At 41.7% G+C, this 17809-nt stretch overlaps 1 protein-coding gene across 3 annotated transcripts in view; it reads right to left on the reverse strand.

Annotated features, from left to right (window-relative positions):
* Window positions 1–4559: 4559 nt before the first annotated feature.
* NFATC1 (nuclear factor of activated T cells 1) overlaps window positions 4560–17809 on the reverse strand; it is a 110952-nt gene continuing 97702 nt past the window's right edge. For all 3 annotated transcript variants that reach the window (XM_051798886.1, XM_051798883.1, XM_051798884.1), the window contains one exon: window positions 4560–6499. In XM_051798886.1, the coding sequence (XP_051654846.1) occupies window positions 6497–6499 (3 nt within the window). In that variant the 3' untranslated portion in view covers window positions 4560–6496. The remainder of the gene's footprint in view (window positions 6500–17809) is intronic.

The following is a 17809-nucleotide window of genomic DNA, read 5'->3' on the forward strand; positions in this document are numbered from 1 at the left end:
TGACCAGCACAGTCTCCCTGGGGCATGTCCCAGGGGGACACTGGCACAGGGTTTGTTTCCACAGGTGTGCTAAATTGTGGCTGTTCTCAGCCCACACCCGGCCAGCCCACACTCACCCCCAGTACAGCCAGGGCTCCATGGGCTGTGCTGTGGTGGGTCTCCCTTTCCTGCCTGGCTGACGTTGCTGGGTGGGAAAGGCCCGTGGCTTCTGGTGCCTTCCCAAGAAATTTGCTGCTGGAGCCATCAGAGTGTGCCGGCAGGGCAGATGGGGTTAAACACCAGAGAAGTGGCTCTATATGCATGGGGTGGGTGGAAAACACAGGAGTTAACTCATTCAATATGCCAAAAGGTGTGTGCTCAATTTAGTGTCATCATATGACTAGGGGCCTATCTGTTCTGTAAGATAAAATATACAAGAAACCTACATTAAAAAAAGTAATAAAAAGAAGAGATTGCCAAGAGGATGAGAGCAGTGGGCTGGATCAGCTCAGCACAGGCAGGAGCCCTGGAAGTGGGCCAGGAAGGTAGGAAAGATCCACGAGGAGTTTTCTGCAAAGAAACCGTTCAAGAAATTGGGCAGAGGCAGTATGCATGTGATGCCTGTATGGCTCTGCTTGGGTGGAGGGGGAGCCATTGTCAGGGAAAGCAGCCCATCCCAGAGATTTGGGAAAGAAGGTACAGTTTGGATCAACCTGATCCAAAATAATATGTGGTTTGTATTTTCTAAGCAAAAAATTAAAGAAAAAACCCAAAAAAAGTAAGCCGAGCAAAAGATTTCAAGTTGGAGGAAATGTCATTTTTCCTATTAAAAATCAAAACAAACCAGACCAGAAAAACCTCAAACTTTGCAGTTAAAAGATTCCTGCCAAACACTGAAATATTTTCTGGTGAGGCCCAGGGGTCTCTGTTCTCCCCCAGTACCATGAAGCTGGTGTCACTGGAATGTCCCCTGACTGGATGGGAACACCATTACACTGAGTTTTGGGACCCCCCACCATGTGTATTCGTGGAGATTTTGCACCCCAGAATAGAGTTTATAAACTTTGCCAGTGCAGGGCCTAAAAAAGCATCTGAAAATGCAAAGGCTGTTCTCCTGGGATCTCCCAGCGTGCCAAAAACCCTCTCAGCAAACCCCTGCACCCCTATCCCAACCACCCTGTCCGCTGGTGGGCAAGGGATGATCCTGGAGCTTGATGAAACCCCCGTGGGGAAGCCAAGAGAGTGATGCCAGCAGAGGCAAAACCATGCTCATTTCGGGTGCCAAAGGTTTGTTTACAAATACCTTCAGCATTGTGGGCATGTGGTGTCCTCAGTGGCACGTGTAGGGCACTCTTGGCCAGGCAGGGGGAGTGATGGCCAAGGGAGATGTGGAAAACAGCTGTGTGCGGTGCACAGCTGCCTGGTTGGGTGGCTGCTCCTGCTGGAACAACTATGGAGCAGCGAATTCAGCGAACTGGTCATCAGGCTAAAAGCAAGCCCTGGGCTGGGGCAGCTCTGCCACAGGTACCCACCGTCAGTGTTTGCTCTGTTACTTTTGACCCATAAGCTTTCTATCAGCAGTGCTGGAAACAGGATGGGGACAGGAGCTGTCAATGTGAAACTAATTCAGAAGAGGTGCTGGAAACTGATGCTGACGGCATTTTTGGAAACTCTTTCCCCAAGCTGAAAAAAAAGGGATTTCCTAAAATGACTGAAAATGAATTTGCCACATCTGCAAAGAGTAGCTTGTGGGTTGTCTGTCCCTGAAAGTAGCTGAGGAAACACTACAGTCAGCAATTTTCAGTTTAAATGACAAAAGCTAATGTGCCCATAGATGATGGCAAGTTCCATGTATACTACCAGTCACTTTAAATCCTGGAAATACAACTTTCTGAATTGTTAAAGCTCTACAAGTTTTCACAGTACAAAAAGACAGTCTCTTTGGCCAAAAAAAAGCTAGTTTTGGAATCAAGGACGACCTGTAATTAAAGCCAACAGTATGAGAATCCGTAACTGATCTGCTCAGAACAAACTATTTGGCTACCTGAAGAGAATCAAAACATTTTTATTTCTTTGGAAAGAAGTGAAAAGAAGAAAAACATTAACTTGTTAAGAAAGAGGAAATTGTATGGGCTAACTAAAACAGGCAAAAGCCTGACCTTCATATTGGGCAAGTGTATGCAAAGATGGAGAAGTCAGGACTCGATTTAGTTTGATGAACGATCCAATCATGCTTATTACATGAAATTAGACCATTTATTTAAAAAACAGCTACAGAAACCAAAAAGATCTTATGCCATTGACCTTAACACTCCGCTGTAATAATCTTGATGAGAGGGATTTTGTTTTATTTTTACTGAGACAAATTCAATAGATTTACAGTGATGAATGCAATAAAATTACATACATGGTGAAGGAAAGCTTAGCTTCAAGGCAGTACAATTCTGTCCAAGAAACTTAACTCCTTGAAATGCGCCATTTTCAGCTGGAAAGGAAAAATCTCAAAGGCATGACTCCAGCAAGGCTATTTAGTCAAATAGTACCAGATGGATGTGTGAGATTCACCTTCTGCTTTGATTATGAATGAAAGTAGTCACTTAGGAGTTTGCTGAAGCCTATTTTGCCTGAAGAAGTCTGGTCAAGTTGGGGTTAATGTAGCCGTGCTTGGGTCTGCTGTGCTTTGAGGGAGGGATGTGTGGAAATGAGAAGGAAAGGAAGCTCAGAGGAAGCCAGATAGCAAAATGACTGAAGTATTTTGCTTGGATGAATTCAGTCTGTGACCAGACATTTTGCTTTGGTACAAAATGCCATGGTCTCCAGGAGACACTGTGAATTTGTGACTGAGTTTTCAGTATTTTCCTCTTTCCAGGAGCCTCACCAACAACACAGCTCATGCTGTCCACATAAGGCATAAATATCACTATTTCCACCCTCCAGAGTGGGAAGCAGAGAAAGAGCCCTTTGACTGACCTCTGAAGAGCAGACTGTATCTGGGTTTGGATGGGCTTGGAGCATCTGCCTCTCCTTAAATGGCAAGGAGTTGGGTAGCAGCCCCAGGGAAGCCAGGTGTGATGGACTGAGCAGGGAGTGGCACCTCATACTCACAGGAAGACAAACCCAATGCAGAGCAAGGTCTTCTTTCAACAAAGGCTTTAATACATATTTGACTCCTTCTTGAGGAAGTTTGGAGAGGTGTTTAAATGCTCATGTAAACTCTGTGGTAGGCATGCTTATATACTTTCCAACTTGCCTTTTGTTCTGAAAAATCAAATCAGATCAGGTTTTCTCCTTTCTGTATGATTTGGCCCATCAGGTGTCAGATGTTGGTACATACAGATGCACCACCTGATGAGGTGACTAGAAACCCAAACCTGTGTACAGCCCAGCTTTGACTAAGCTGACATCCTCCTGCTGCCCCCTTCTCCTTTGGGGTAGAGCAGCAAGGGGATTCAGGGAGCAGGACATATCATACAGATCAGATCCATCAATCACATGTGTGGGCCAGTGGTAAGCCATCCCCTTTCTGCCAGCCTATGGGCAGCCGTCCCTTTGCAGGGCTACCAAAGCCTCCAGCCTAACAAAAATGTCTCTTCTATCTACCACATTGAAGACCAGAGATCCAAAGCCTATCCTTTGCAACCCACATATTTCAGAAATGGTTCCAGGGAGAGCAAAAGAAACTGCTGTCCAAGCAATATATACAGATGCAAGTACTTAGTTGCATGATTAATAAGGCAGTTTGTTTCACCACTTAAAATTCATCCAGAGGGCTCTTTTTAATAGTCAGAATCATCCCTGGCAAAGGTATTTTTGAACATACCTATTAAGACTATGCTCCAAGTTCAGAGTGTTCTGGCTTTTTGGTTTTGCTTTGTTTTCAAAAAGGGTTGATGAAAACCATTTTCTTAAACTGACAGCAACAACCATAACACACGTACAGAAACAAGATAGCAGTCTCATACAGGAAATATTTCTGCTTTCATTTTTATTTTATGAATACATATACAAGAGATGCATAATTTTCCATTATCCAGGCTTAAAAGTAACAGGTTGGGGTCTGTCTTTTTCTTTTTTCCTTTCCAAAAATAGCTTAAAGAGGAAAATAAAAATAAGAATGAAGAAGGTGCAACATAGCCAAACCATACAGTTGAAAAGTTTGCTGAAATTACTGCTGAAACATGAACACGTGGAGGATGTGCCTCTATGTGTGTGTATTGTCCTGTATGGTTAAAGCCTCACCCAAGGTATTTATGTATATGAATAAAAAAAATGCTTTGGCATAACCAGAGATTCCTCCATGCACAGTTTATTGACATTTCTGAAATACTGAGAGAATTAAATCTGAGGATTATATCATATATAATTTTCTCTTCTTGGCAGCAACGTCTTTAAATGCAGTGGAGAAATGAAGAAGAGTCTGTTGACAAGAGACTTTGCTTTCATTCTATTAGCAGAATGCAATCAGCTTCATAGAGAAGACATGGAGAGATAGATATATGTATATAATCTAAAAATGCTTATTTTTTATGAGAAAGGAAGATTTTCCAAGATAACATAAAATGAACCACTCTAAGACTAGCTTCCAGCAAAACATGTTGCTTTATTAGTTCTATTTTCTAGCTACAAGTCAAGCTGACATCTGTCAAGCTTTTTAATTTTTCATATGGCAGTCTATAAGAAACGTTTCATGCAACGTCTACAATGCTAAATACAGGGTAAATAACTGGGATTAAACAAGTGAGGAATACAGACTATCGTAAGGACCAATAACAGCATATTATGTACATATAGCCATATTATATTCTCATGTCTTCACAGTAATGTGCAAATGTGACAAATATGGCTTTCATTTTTTTCCCCCTATAGAAAGTAAGACATAATTTTACAGAATAATGTTTTAAAACGCTTAGGAGGATTTCACTTTTTTGTGAAACCTGTTCAGTCTTCATTGCATCAGGGTTAAGGAGCCACCGCAGCTCGGGGGTGTAGTTCAGGTGTATTTCCAGGAGGGGGCACAGATTCCTAAGGCACAATATTAACGTTAAACATTTTTAATTTAAAGTCATGCTATTTTATTTTAGTTTTGTTTTTTATTTTTTTTGGTTATATGAAATAATAGGTTGCTACTAGTTATATAATAAGCAGTTGATTGTAAAAAATACAATGTTAAAGGCTACACTACATGCCTACCTGTAGCTCCAGAAATATTAGCTAATCTGAAAACACACTATACAGTGCCGCATATTAAACCTCGGTGGTTTTTTGGTAATATCCTTTTTCATACATGTAGCAGAGAGTTATAAGGCTTCTGCGGAATAATAACATTATAACTGAACAAATATTTTACACTCTTCCATAATGGTATTTACAGTTACTATAATTCATATTTCAACATTTGGTAAATAACATGTATCTTGTATGCATTCTTCTTGCCTATCTAAAGTGCTTGCTTAAATGCGTGAGGAAAGAAAATGCATACCTGCTTTAGGTGCAACAAACCCTCAAAAAAAGTAGCTGAAATATCTGTTGTGGATTTGAAATGCATTCTCAGAAATTGAAATTATTGCTAAATTCAGTGCCCTTATCAGGCAATCATCTATATTATTTGTCATATATAAATATATGCATATATACTAGTATGTATGTACATGCATACACATTCATCTATCATGTAAAAGATAGATATCAATTTTTTGTCCATCAACCTTTTTTATTTTGTGCTATTCAACTCACTTGTGCTATGACAGAAGCTCGATAAAAATCAAAATCTTACCATGCTACTACTAACAACCCTATGATTCATTAGCACTTAAGAAAGACAATATGCAAAAAAAAGCTGAGATGATGACGAATCAGGAGGCTTTTGAAATGCACTGAGAATAAGGCAATAGGCTGTACATTACAGCAGAGGAAAAGCTGAAGAAATTCTGGAATTCATAAACGTGTCTTACTGGAGTTGGGATTGCTCTCCCTACTCTGCTGCAGAGTCCTACTTTTTTTTCCAATATCACTCTCAGGAATTCAAGCTCTACAGTTTCTGCACCTACCAACACTTTTAATGGTAGCAAATTCAAAGCTTATTAAAAATGCCCTGATGCCACAACCTGGTAAAATAAGGCACTTCCAGGGCTGTATTCCAGCGGTGCCATGCCAAAAAGATCAGCACTGGGAAGAAGCTCTCAGATTTTGCTGAGTTTCCTAGTTTTGTCCCATGAAATGCGCCATCTTGGAGCGTACTCCTTCTTCTCTCTTTTGAGATGATTTTCTTTAAAAAAGCTGTTTCATCAGTTGAAGCTGAGGAGCTACTTCTTTGTAAGCAAGAGGTAAATCTTCAGTTCCAGACATTCAGTAAGGTGGAAGGTCAGAGTGGTACCAGGCAACGTCTTCATTTTATTCGGTATTTCTCTACTCGAGCTGACACACCAGGCCAAGTCAAAAGTCTGTATTTCATGCTAAGCCCATATTGAAAGCTATGAATGGACATTGGTACTGGAAAGGTCATTCCTTATAATTTCATTTACTGCAAAGAGAGAAGACAAGAGAAAAGGAATCAATTAACATCCCACTGCTGCAGGCAGGTCTCTTCAGTACACAGCCCCCTCGAACTCGCACTCGTTCCTTGACAGTTTCAGTACAGCTCTGAACAGTGTGTAACAACATGAGGTAGCTTGTACAGGCTGATCACAGTGCAAAACCAGCAGGATTAACCAAGGTTATTAACATGCTAAATACCATGTAAAACCAGCCATCACAAGAACAGCAGCATCCTGGACCCTTGATTGCATCAGACATACTTCACATTTCAAATCACTTACAGATAAAACATTTCATTTGCTCTAGAATTGGCTCAGAAATGTAAAACCAAGAGAACAACAGAAGATCTTAGAATTATCTACTCCTTCCATAAAAAGAGCCATTCGGAAAGTATGTTAGCCATGGTAGGTACTGGTGTCAGAAGGCTGCCAATCACCGAACCTGGCTATGTACAGCTGCAATGCCTATATAGAATACAACTTCACATGCTGATTTTTTCCACCGTGGGTTGATTTAGGAAAAAAAAAAAACAAAAGAAGAGAGGAAACTGCTGCATGCTTGCCCATTCCCTGGAGCTGGTTACATGTTTAAATATATACCCTCCTTTCGTGGTGACCAACACACGTGGACATGCACACTTCACTTCTATCCACACAAACAGACAAGAGGGATAAACAAAACTCTCGGCAAGAGTCAGAGGAAAGAATAAACAAGGTCTGCTATCTCAGCATCAGCCAGTCAGACTGCATCTCCACTGATAAAGTGTTTTTTTCCTTATTCACAAGTTCTTCTTTCAATCTTTTCCCCCTCCCCTGAAGATCATCAAGCAATACAGTTTCCCACACTCCAATTATGTCCATGTGATTTTTGGCAGATGGACAGGAAATGACTGAACCTGGCAAAGGTCATCGACAGTGGACTACACAACATCCCTTTTATTTCCACTCCACCTCCCTACAGCAACTGCCACCACCTGATTTACACAGTGATAGACAAAATGCCATCACTGCTTCTGAGCTTCCCTAACATTGCTGGGAGTGGGAAACACATGCCCACGTCATGGAAGCACCATGGAAAAGCCCGCATTTTCCTTTCCTTGTGGGCTGCTGTTCACAGCAATCCAGATAACTTCATATGTTTACTGGAAAAGACCAAAACCTGTCTAAACCCAACTTCCTGAACCAGTCAGTTGGGTTCTTTGGGTGTTGGGGTTTATGACTTGGTCAGTTTTTATGACTTGTTTTTTTGTTTTGTTTGTTGTTCTTGTTGTCATTTTGGTTTGGGTTTTTTTACATGCAGACCTATTGCCCATATGTAATTAGTAATTGTAGCACATGAATCAGTCAATTTGTGTTACAGGTCCTAGTCACCAAACCCAAATATACCAATGGATATGCACACCATTCTTTGGAAAGGAAATATCAATTTCATCTATAACTACCTATTTACAGAAGAAAACTAAGAGAAATGTAAACGAGCTGTGAAGACAAAGCAGTTCCTTCACTTGAGAGTGCCGAGGAGTTAATCTTCAATATTACCAAACAGCAAACACAAATTCAAACAGCAAGCCCTGCACTGTGGCAAAGACTGCTCTGCATGCATCCAAACACAGCAAGAAGTGCCATCCTATTCACTTGTGTCAAGACTTCGTACAGCTTTTGGGACTGAGTCTTTGCTTTCAACGTAAACAACAGAGTTCTGTGGGATGATTCTTCCATGATGCTTTTGTAAAGATAGTTTCTGTGATAAACTTCTCAAAGCAATATTGGGTATGCAGCAAAACCACATAGCAACCTTGGTGTTGAATGTGACAATGAAAAAAAATCCTCATGTGGGCCAGGCAGTGTCACAGTTTTGCTAAATTACCCTCAAAGTTTCTGTTACAGCAAATAAAATCAAGATACTAGCAAGGCTATTGTCATTCTTTGTACAGTTGGTTAGTGCTTAGAAACATTAAATAATGAGTCTTTATGGTGCTTCTGTAAAATGTGAACATACACCGGTATCTCACAGATGGGGACAGGAAAGTGGAAACATGAAGGACCTCCCCATCTCAGTCGGGATTAGCACTAAGGCATCTTGAATCTCAGACTAATGCTACAACATATGCTTGATTCTTTCAGTAAAACTTTCAAAAGCAAGAGCCTGCCCATGCTTTTCCCTATTAGAGCATCTGGTAAAGATATTTTGGAAGCAACTTGATGACATGAGAGTCTAAGAGCCACAGGTTCATCTCCAAAATCATCTTAGAAACTTACAGGCTGCCCTTTCCAATCACGCTAGGTGCCCTCAGCTGATCCTCTGTCACTCAAGTGCTGTAGGACACATGACTTATCCTAGATATGACGTGACTTTTCCTTTCAGCTGAGAGCCCACCTGCCTTGGCTCAGGCCATGAGACCATGACACTCCTTCAGTCACACTCTCTCCAACTCTCAGCAGCCAAATCAGTCTGTCTCCAGCTGAAGTCACTTGTAATTTTGTTATCGACTTACACCACTTTATTTCTTGTTTTTATTATATATAGAATATATATAATATATACATATTATATATAGTATTTATTATATTTTATTATATTTATTTATTTATTTTAAAATATATTTCTATATTTTTTAATACACACACACACATATATATATAACTTTCTCAACAGAGGTGGATTTCTGCTACCTTGATGAGTAAGTCTGGTGTCCTCCTGTAACAACATTTGACAGTTGTTCAACAACAGTCACTAGACAATGTCTGCACGGACTTGGGAGACAACAGAACCTCAACCCAATTGTACCCATTGCCACTGGATCTCACAATCAAAAACACCAAGAGGACATTCAACATCTCTCATCCACAGTGGTACATGGACAGCATGGCTCAGACATGGACCTCTTTATTTCACTGTTGCTTGTTCCCTTTTAGCCATCGCAATGTCAAAAATGCAAAAAATTCCCAATAATGCAGTGGAAAAAACCTGCAGAGAGGGACAAGGGTGCATGCAAAAGGCCCAGGTGGGGCAATACGTGATCTGGCAGCGCAGCCGATCTTGCAGAGAGCACTAAACGCGAGAGCTGAAAGGGGAAGTGTGCTGAGAGTGGGCTTTCCCTCACTGCCCACCAAGGCACCTGAGGTTGGAAGGAAAACCCTCTAGTGGGTGGGAACAGGGGAAAACCAGGAGGCAAGTGCACATGAAGTGGGCTGGGTGATGCTTGCTGGGCTCAGCTAGAAGGATGCTCCCTGCCACCTCCAACTGCATGGTCCAGCACTCCCATGAAGGATCTCTCAACATTTTTTATTTTTAATTTCTGGAAAGTTTGCTTCTTTTAATACTCCAAAACATATTAATATTTTTCTTGCATGTTAGGAAATGTTTTATTTTGCATCAAATGGAATGTCTTGGAATGTTTTGTTTGCCCCCAAACTGATTTTTTTTTTCTTTTCTTAGGAAGATATTAATATTCTTGTTGTAGGTTGACCCAAGATTGTCCTTCCCAACAGTAACTCAAACATTCTGTTACTGAAGTATGGTTCTGCTAATGCATCATCTTTGTGATGCCCATCCACACTAGTGTCAAAACTACCACAATGGCCAGTAGTCAGTTCTTTGGGAAAGAGTTTAGGAACCAGTACACCTCCAGTGATGCTTTGTCTGGTACACCTTTACTCTGCTGGGGGTCTTCGTGAGCCAGAGGAGGTCTGCATTCTTGTTTCTAGTGAACGTTGATGAACTTTCTTTCATGAAGTTTTCTAATAACCTTCTGAACTTGTTTTGGTCTTTAAGGTTTCCTACAGCAATGGCTTCCACAGTTTATGGGTGGAAAAAGTGGATGGTGGAAAAAGTATGGTGGTTTTTTTGTTTTAAATTTGTTTCTTGTTAATTTATTTTATGTGTCACGTGAATGAGCTGACTGTTCCCTGTTCACTATCTCCTTTGCCATCTATTCCACTCCTTCCCTTTGGTATCCTCAGGGCTCCACTTGGTCCTGTAGGACCACTGGAAAACTTCCCAGAGAAGTAAGATATACCATTTGTGTAGATAAAAATAACTGGCATTTTTCTCTTAGTTTTCACCTTTCTAACAAAATATTTATTATATACTTAAGGAGATTCAGCCGTTTGCTGTCTTGAATGCTCAAGTTCTGACTTCTTAACCTGTTACTATTACAAGAAGATTGTGTGTGCTCCACAGAACAGCAGTATTCAATGCAAGCAGTATTTTGGCCTGGGTTTGAGTTTCATTCCTAAAGCAAATGCTGTTCTTTGACTCTGCTGCTGCTTGGATATGCATCCATTCATCTCTGTAGTACCATTCCAGGAGTAGCTGGGTTTTGAATAAGCACAGCATTCTTCAAAGGAAGATTGCAAAGCCTCTACACTCATTTTTAAAACAACGTAACCTGAGTACTTGAAAAGACCCATTTTATAAACAGGACAGATGAGATCCAACTAATTACCTGGCTTGTTGTAGGCCCTACATACAGCTTAGCAGCAGATCTGGAATAGCATGCAAGATGTTTAATCTTCAATGCCTAGAGTAGCACAACACTTCCCTTACAGCAATAGGTTGATCCCTATCAGATCAAACAGCTGAGTACTAAAATTTACAGTGCCTTTGTCATCAGATTTTTTTTTTTCACTGTTTTTCTGCTGGCTTTGGGGTGGGAGGCCACTGTCGCTTTCATAGCTAACACCTACAGTTCCCCACAATGCCTTCTCTCAACTGGTATTTTCCATTGTCATGTTCAGCTTTTCCACTGACAGAAAAGTCAAAAAATAATAATGCTGAGAAATGCAGGTAACACGTGACCTCTCTACCTGTCAAGGCTTCTGAAAGAGGAACCTTTCCTTTGCTAAACAGCAGATGCCACGGTAGCAGGATGTGGTGAGCTGTTACACCACATTTTAGTTTAATAAGTAGTTTTTTTCTCCTTGTATTTAATTTTGCTTTGAAATGCCCTTGCAGTGGAATCTTTTGCCTTACTAATTAGCAAAATCAGTGTCTTACCGATGCAACAGTTTGGGTTTCTGCACGGAACAGGACAACCAGATATATCTGAACAAATGTGGGTTCCAAATATAGATGTGAACTTCATAGGAAATGGAATATTTTTAACATTTAGTGGCTGTACACAGATTCCATCAACTGGCAAAACTTTAAATTTCTGCAGATTTCGGCTTTTCTTGCATCCGACTACTAATATGGATAACAATGTGGCTTTATTATTTATATTTATTATTAATAAAATACCTGTTCTTCTAAGACAAAGTTCTGCCTTCCAGCTCAGAGACTGATCCCTCTCAGATCAGAGAAATTACAAGGTCAGTGGTGCAGAGAGTAGGGAGAGGGCACATGCATGGGGTTTCTCCAACTGGGGAGCTTTTTGGAGATACAAATAAGAGAGATTGGAAGACTTCATACTCCTAAAGATGAATGTTACCAAGAGTCTGAAAAAATGGAATGTGGATGAAAACCATGGTCAAACCCACAACTGTAAAGAACTGAGTCTGCAGTTTTGTGGGGGAATGATATCAATTTGAAAACATCCCATCTCTGTTCACTTTGTAAGCAGTAACATTGTCTCCAGTTTCTGGCTGGGTTAAGCTGCTGTCTCCTCACACATCACATACCAAAGGCTGTGGAAGTCAAAGAGCATCCTTCCAATGACTTCAATCCACTTCAACAGGGACCCAGAAAGGCTGACCAGCAGAACTCTGGGCTGTATTTACTGCTGCGCCCCTTTACCACTGCACGCTTCTCCTCTGCAAGAGAGCTTTGTGGGTCTCCACTCTGTAAGGGGTGTGACAGAGTTGAAGCAAAAGGGCACTGAGAGGTTATGCACTGAGCTGACACCACGTGATTCACACGTCCCCGTTCCCCTGTAAATAGCGATGGTTTCAACTCAGTTCCTTCAGGATGGTTTTTGGTTTCCTTACCAATAGGAAGTGCCACATGATATGTCCCAAGACATCAAGGCATTCAGGGTCACATCAAGTTTCTATCCACAGTTGACTAACCAACTTCATGTCCACCTGTGTCCACTGGGGACCACTGCCTCCACCATGGAGCAGAACTGAAGATGGAAGTTGAGATGCCGTAACACTCTCTTGACGAAAATGAACAAAAGCAACCTGCTCTGACTGGTTCACGTGGCTTGGAAAATACAAGTAATACCAGCTGCACCTTTCAAGCTACATGTGTGGAAAGCCTGCGGTAAACTATGCTCAGATTTGGCCGCGTCTGGGCAATAACGCTTCATCTCTCAGATAAGTGTAACTGCTCAAGCAGTGCAGTGCCATGCTTGGATACTCTGTTTGGACCATGTTTGACATTGGTCAGACTGCACACCTTCTGTGTCACAACCTCCAGAAGGTTTGTGGAAGCTTTGAGTAACCTCCAGAAAGAGTAGCAGTCCTGAAAGCAAAACTGCCTCGGTTTGGCTCATCATTTTTGCCTTCTGGCAGAATTCACTAGCTCAGGTCGAGCCTTACATGGGTACAACTACAGTGATATCCAGGTCAGGGATCTTGCTACATAGCTCATTACACAGCGTGGATGTACCCACAAGTGCTCTAAATTTCTGCTGTCACTATTCAACATATGAACAGAGACAGGGACACAGAGCTCTGGAGTGAGCATATGAATTTGATGCTGAATCCATGCTACCTGTAGTAATGCTTTGTAGCATGATGTTCACTTTGCTGTCTATAATTACTGCCCTGAGACTTTTGCACCAGCTATGATGCCATATCTTGCTCCATCAGGCTCTTGTATGCGCTTCATTTCAGATGAAATGCCACGTGTTAGCCTCACTGAAGAGGAATTCAAAGTTGCAAGTGAATGCAGAGGAAGCAGAACAGGAGGAAAAAAAATGTTTTTCTTATCTCCATGGTCAGATTTTATTTTAAGAGAAAAATTACTAAATATAGACATATATAGAGCAAGTAAAGAAATTAGGCTCCTGGTATAAACTCCATCCCATGATTAAAATCCTACAGTTTTTATCAGGGTATCTATTTCCTCACTATTAATAGGCATCATTCCTTTCTGGCATATGAAAACTGCAACAAACAACATAGAATTATGACTCAAATCACTGAAAAAAGTAGAGTTGTCTTTTTCAAAGCTAGTAAGTATTGTCCTATGAGTAAGATAAAACATCAGAAAATGGTGATACAAATTCCTGAGGTGCCAGACTGTAATGCAAAACTATAGATTGCATTAAAGCTTACTGAGTTAAAAACCAAACAAAACAAGTCTCATGAAGCAATGGAAAATGTAACTTCACATGTTGCATAAAGAAGTCAGATCTTGTATTACCTCAGGTATCCTGGATGTGTTTAAATCTTAAACTTATTTTTGTCTGTTTAATCATAATAAGCCACCACCACAGGGCATGCTATTTTTGGAGACAGAGAATAGGACAGTGGAGCAAGTGAGTGACAACAACTAGCAGGTTTTAATAAAACATGATCCTCCCATAAGAACGTCGGTTTGGCGCGATGGATGGTATTGTTGTGCATGACAGCCATTAACATGGAGTCATTTTCCTACCTGCTTTACCCTCTGCCTTATTTAGCTCAATAACCCCAACTAACCCAAAATCTCCCACAGCGGCTGTGCTGAGGAGGGCTAATGGGAAAGGTTCCTTGAAGTGCGATGACAGCACTGTGCGGCAGCAATTTAACTGGGGCTCTTGACTAGGTGCCCAGACTAAATGAGTCCCATCCTATCACTCCAAAACTCCTGGGTTTGGATTTTTTTTATCCTTCCCATATGCAGCCCTGGAAAAGCCCTGTGTCTCTTGCTCTGCAAAGACTTAGGGATGAATTCCCTGGTTGCTGGAAATTAATGCAGGAAATCAGCGGAGCCACAGTGATTCCCAACACACTGGGGTCTAAACTTTAGCTTGTTTCTACTCTCAATCTGAGGCCAACCTTGCCTGGAGCGACGGGGATTTGGGCTGCGCAGAGGCTGCAGGATCTGCCCTGGTATGATGCAAGCCATGTTTGACACACGCATACACATACGTGTGAGGATAAGGCTGGGCAAAGGACAAATAAAACACATTTTAACCAAAATGACGTGTTTACATTCTTAAGAGCATCTGTAAGGGAAACAAAACAGACATATTTTATGTTTTACACAAAATTCCCAGATGACAGACAAACTACACAAATGTTACCTAAGGCAACCAAAACCTGAGGTCGGCACTGCTGGAAGCTTTGTGGGCACCAGTCAGGAAGGAGTAAGGAAGACCATGCACCGCTTTACCAGAGATACCAGAAATCTACCTCTGCCATAAGCACTACAGTAATGCAAAATGATGCTGGTTAAGAGTTCTACTTTTCAGTCTAATGACCAACAGTGAAATAGTGCTGTCAGACCCCAGTATTCAGAACTTATGAATCATGCCCTGAAGCATGATGAGACTGGATTCAAAACTGAAATAAATTTAAAGCAATTCTGCATTTGCCTATATTTTAGCCTCCAGATGACTCTGGCAGCATTTCTTAAATCCTGAATATAACCAAAATGAAACTTCCTCTTTTTCCTTTTTACTCTCATATTCCTGATCCCATCCCTCAAGGTTTGCTGTACCTCACAACCAGTAGTCAGCTACAGGATGGACAACACTTGAGACATGAGGGCCTCAAAGCATCCTATGGTTAGAAGAGCAAGGTTAAAGCCCATAGGATGACCCAAAGGGCTGGCAGCTCCCCATATTTACAGGCAGTGAATGGGAGAGGGGAGTAAATCTGGACCATGTTGCAAAGCTCTGAGCCTGACACTGAAGGCTGCTACTTGGGGACTTCATACCCTGCCAAAGGAGCATCCCATGTGTACACATCCAGCCAAGCACCAGTGATTTCTGTGGGCAGCTGACACCAACCTTTAGCATCTCACACAGCAATCTGTATCAGGTCAGGCCTTTCCACATAACACAGGAAGGGCTTTCTCCATATGCTGGAAAAGTGACAGATTAGCTTTAGAAAAAAAAAATATTCTGGGGGTACAGGAGGGAAGAAAACAGAGCAAGGGAGGGTCCATAATCTCCATAGCATACTGATTTCAGAGTTTAAAAAAAAGCCAAATGAGACTGAATTTCTTTATCGATTATACAATTATTAATCTTTTTAGGAGCTTTTCCAACATTGCACATAATGAGCAATTCATCAAAGTATATTAGGTGCCACAGAAGTTGCATTCAATATAAAGGGGTCATTAAGTTTCTTGTAATTGCACATTACTGAAGCTTTCGTTAGTTCTAAATCAAATCAATAGGATGTGCACGTATGCTCTTTAATTGACTTTATGTAATAATAGTGTGGCCCCTAGTGATCATCTGGAATCCTCCAAAATGAGCCACCTTGCACTGCTGTTCATAAAAAAACAGCTCGTGTGCAGCTGGGCATATCAAATAAAGCAACAGAATAACAAATAGGGGAAAGAAAAAAAACACCTTGGGTCACACTGCAGTATTTGCTGAGTGCTCTTTTCTTTCCATGACAGAGAACAGCCAAGCGACTCAACTCTTCTACTCAACCAGCTTCAAAGTCTGATGGACTTTAGCAGGAGTAACATGGCCTCAACACTGGAAGTGTCATGAAAACAAGGTTAAAACAGGTTCTATCTGATCTGAGCAAGAAGGGTTTGGTTTTGGTTTAGTGGTGTTTTTTTTGTAAATGGACCCTACTTGCCCTATTATCATCACCATCATCAACACCTCTTTCCTTTATAAACCTTTTCATCAGCAAAGTGTGTGCTAAACAAAAAAAAATCACTGCTATTATTCACACCACCTAGCAAAGAGGGCACTGAAGCAGGAACAACACTAGGATACTGCTGCCTATACCATAGAATATGTGCCTATGAGCTGCTTCAGGAAGCAACCACTGTTGGGCCACATCCACACTTAGGCTGTGGTGAAGGTTGAGCCTTGTTTGGTAACCTCTGATTCACAGGGGTTTTGCTCAGGCAGATAAAATGATGGTCATAAGATGACTCAGTGAGTGGCCACATGCTGCTGGATGGAAGACAAAGGCTAGGTGGAGCTAATAAAATTTTTATGTGTTTGATAAGGGAAAAGAAATCCACCTATGAGCTTGCTGGGGACTAGGCTGGGAAAGGTCACGCTAGCTGGAGGAAATCCTTAGGTGATGGAACACAGCTGCTAATCTTCAGCAGTGGGCACAGATGAAGGGCTGGCTCTGGGAATCTGAACTGGCAGCTGCAAACAGCCTGCAAAAAACCAGATGCAATAAAAAAAAAATCATGCAATAAATTTGCTTGTGGCATGATAACCTGGTCACCACCATAATGTGAGCTGTACGTAATGCCACAGGAGTTCATTTTAACCATGGTAGCATCTGTTGCTTGGAAGAACACTGCAGTTCAAAGAGGAATGCATGTCCTCTCTGCCACGGCTCCTTGGACAAGAGCACTGGCAGTGGTTAATGACATTCTTGCACTGGTTTTGCACCACACTAACTAGGTAAAGACCTTTTTATAACACAACTCTCATCCAGTTTGGCTGGGAAGGTTTGAACCAAAGGCTGATTTACTGGACCCACACTGGAGACATACCAATGCAACCTGGGCCATGGTGGGGAAACCACCAGGTGGGTGTTAGTAGGTGCTGTAACCAGTGCAGAGATGTGGATGTGAAAGCCACTGTGTCCAGACAGTTGCTGGACTCCAGTACTCCTCAGATGCTAAAATCGCCTATAGCAAGCATCTCAAATTATAGCAGCTGGAAGAATACTCTTATTTGTACATGGTCCCAGTGCGACAGAGCTGCAAACACAGCAAAATGTCTCTTCCTCTTTTCCACTCTCCCACATGCTGTGTCTAGCTGCAGAACGGCTCAAGCTTAGGCTGGACTGACAGAACAATGTCAACAGTAAAACACCAGATACAGTTGCAAGAATTCAGTAAGAATCACAGCCAGGCTCTCAGGGAAGACAAAACCTTCCTCCTTGCAGCTCAGTGCTTGACACAAGAACCCTGCTGAATCTCAGTGCTCTTGACTAGAGAGGAAATTTATTCCACCTCAAGAATGAAGCCTGTAAACCTGCTGCCAGCACTAGAGAACAAGGAAAAAGGCACTTGAGAGCAGGCATGCAACACTCATCTCTCAAACACACTTAAGGACCTGAAATTTTATTCAAAATGTTTGCATTACACTTCCCAAACAACCACTTGCAATGTGCAACAGGCTTCTTTTCTGCCTCTTTTGAGTACCCGGACTCCAAACAGCTCAATAGCTGAGAAATGACAGGGTGCTTCCATGGCCCAGGTTGTG

This window comes from Manacus candei, unplaced genomic scaffold (genome assembly GCF_025592945.1).
Source record: "Manacus candei isolate 608988 ecotype Guabito, Panama unplaced genomic scaffold, ASM2559294v1 h1tg000049l, whole genome shotgun sequence".
Classification (NCBI taxonomy): domain Eukaryota; kingdom Metazoa; phylum Chordata; class Aves; order Passeriformes; family Pipridae; genus Manacus; species Manacus candei.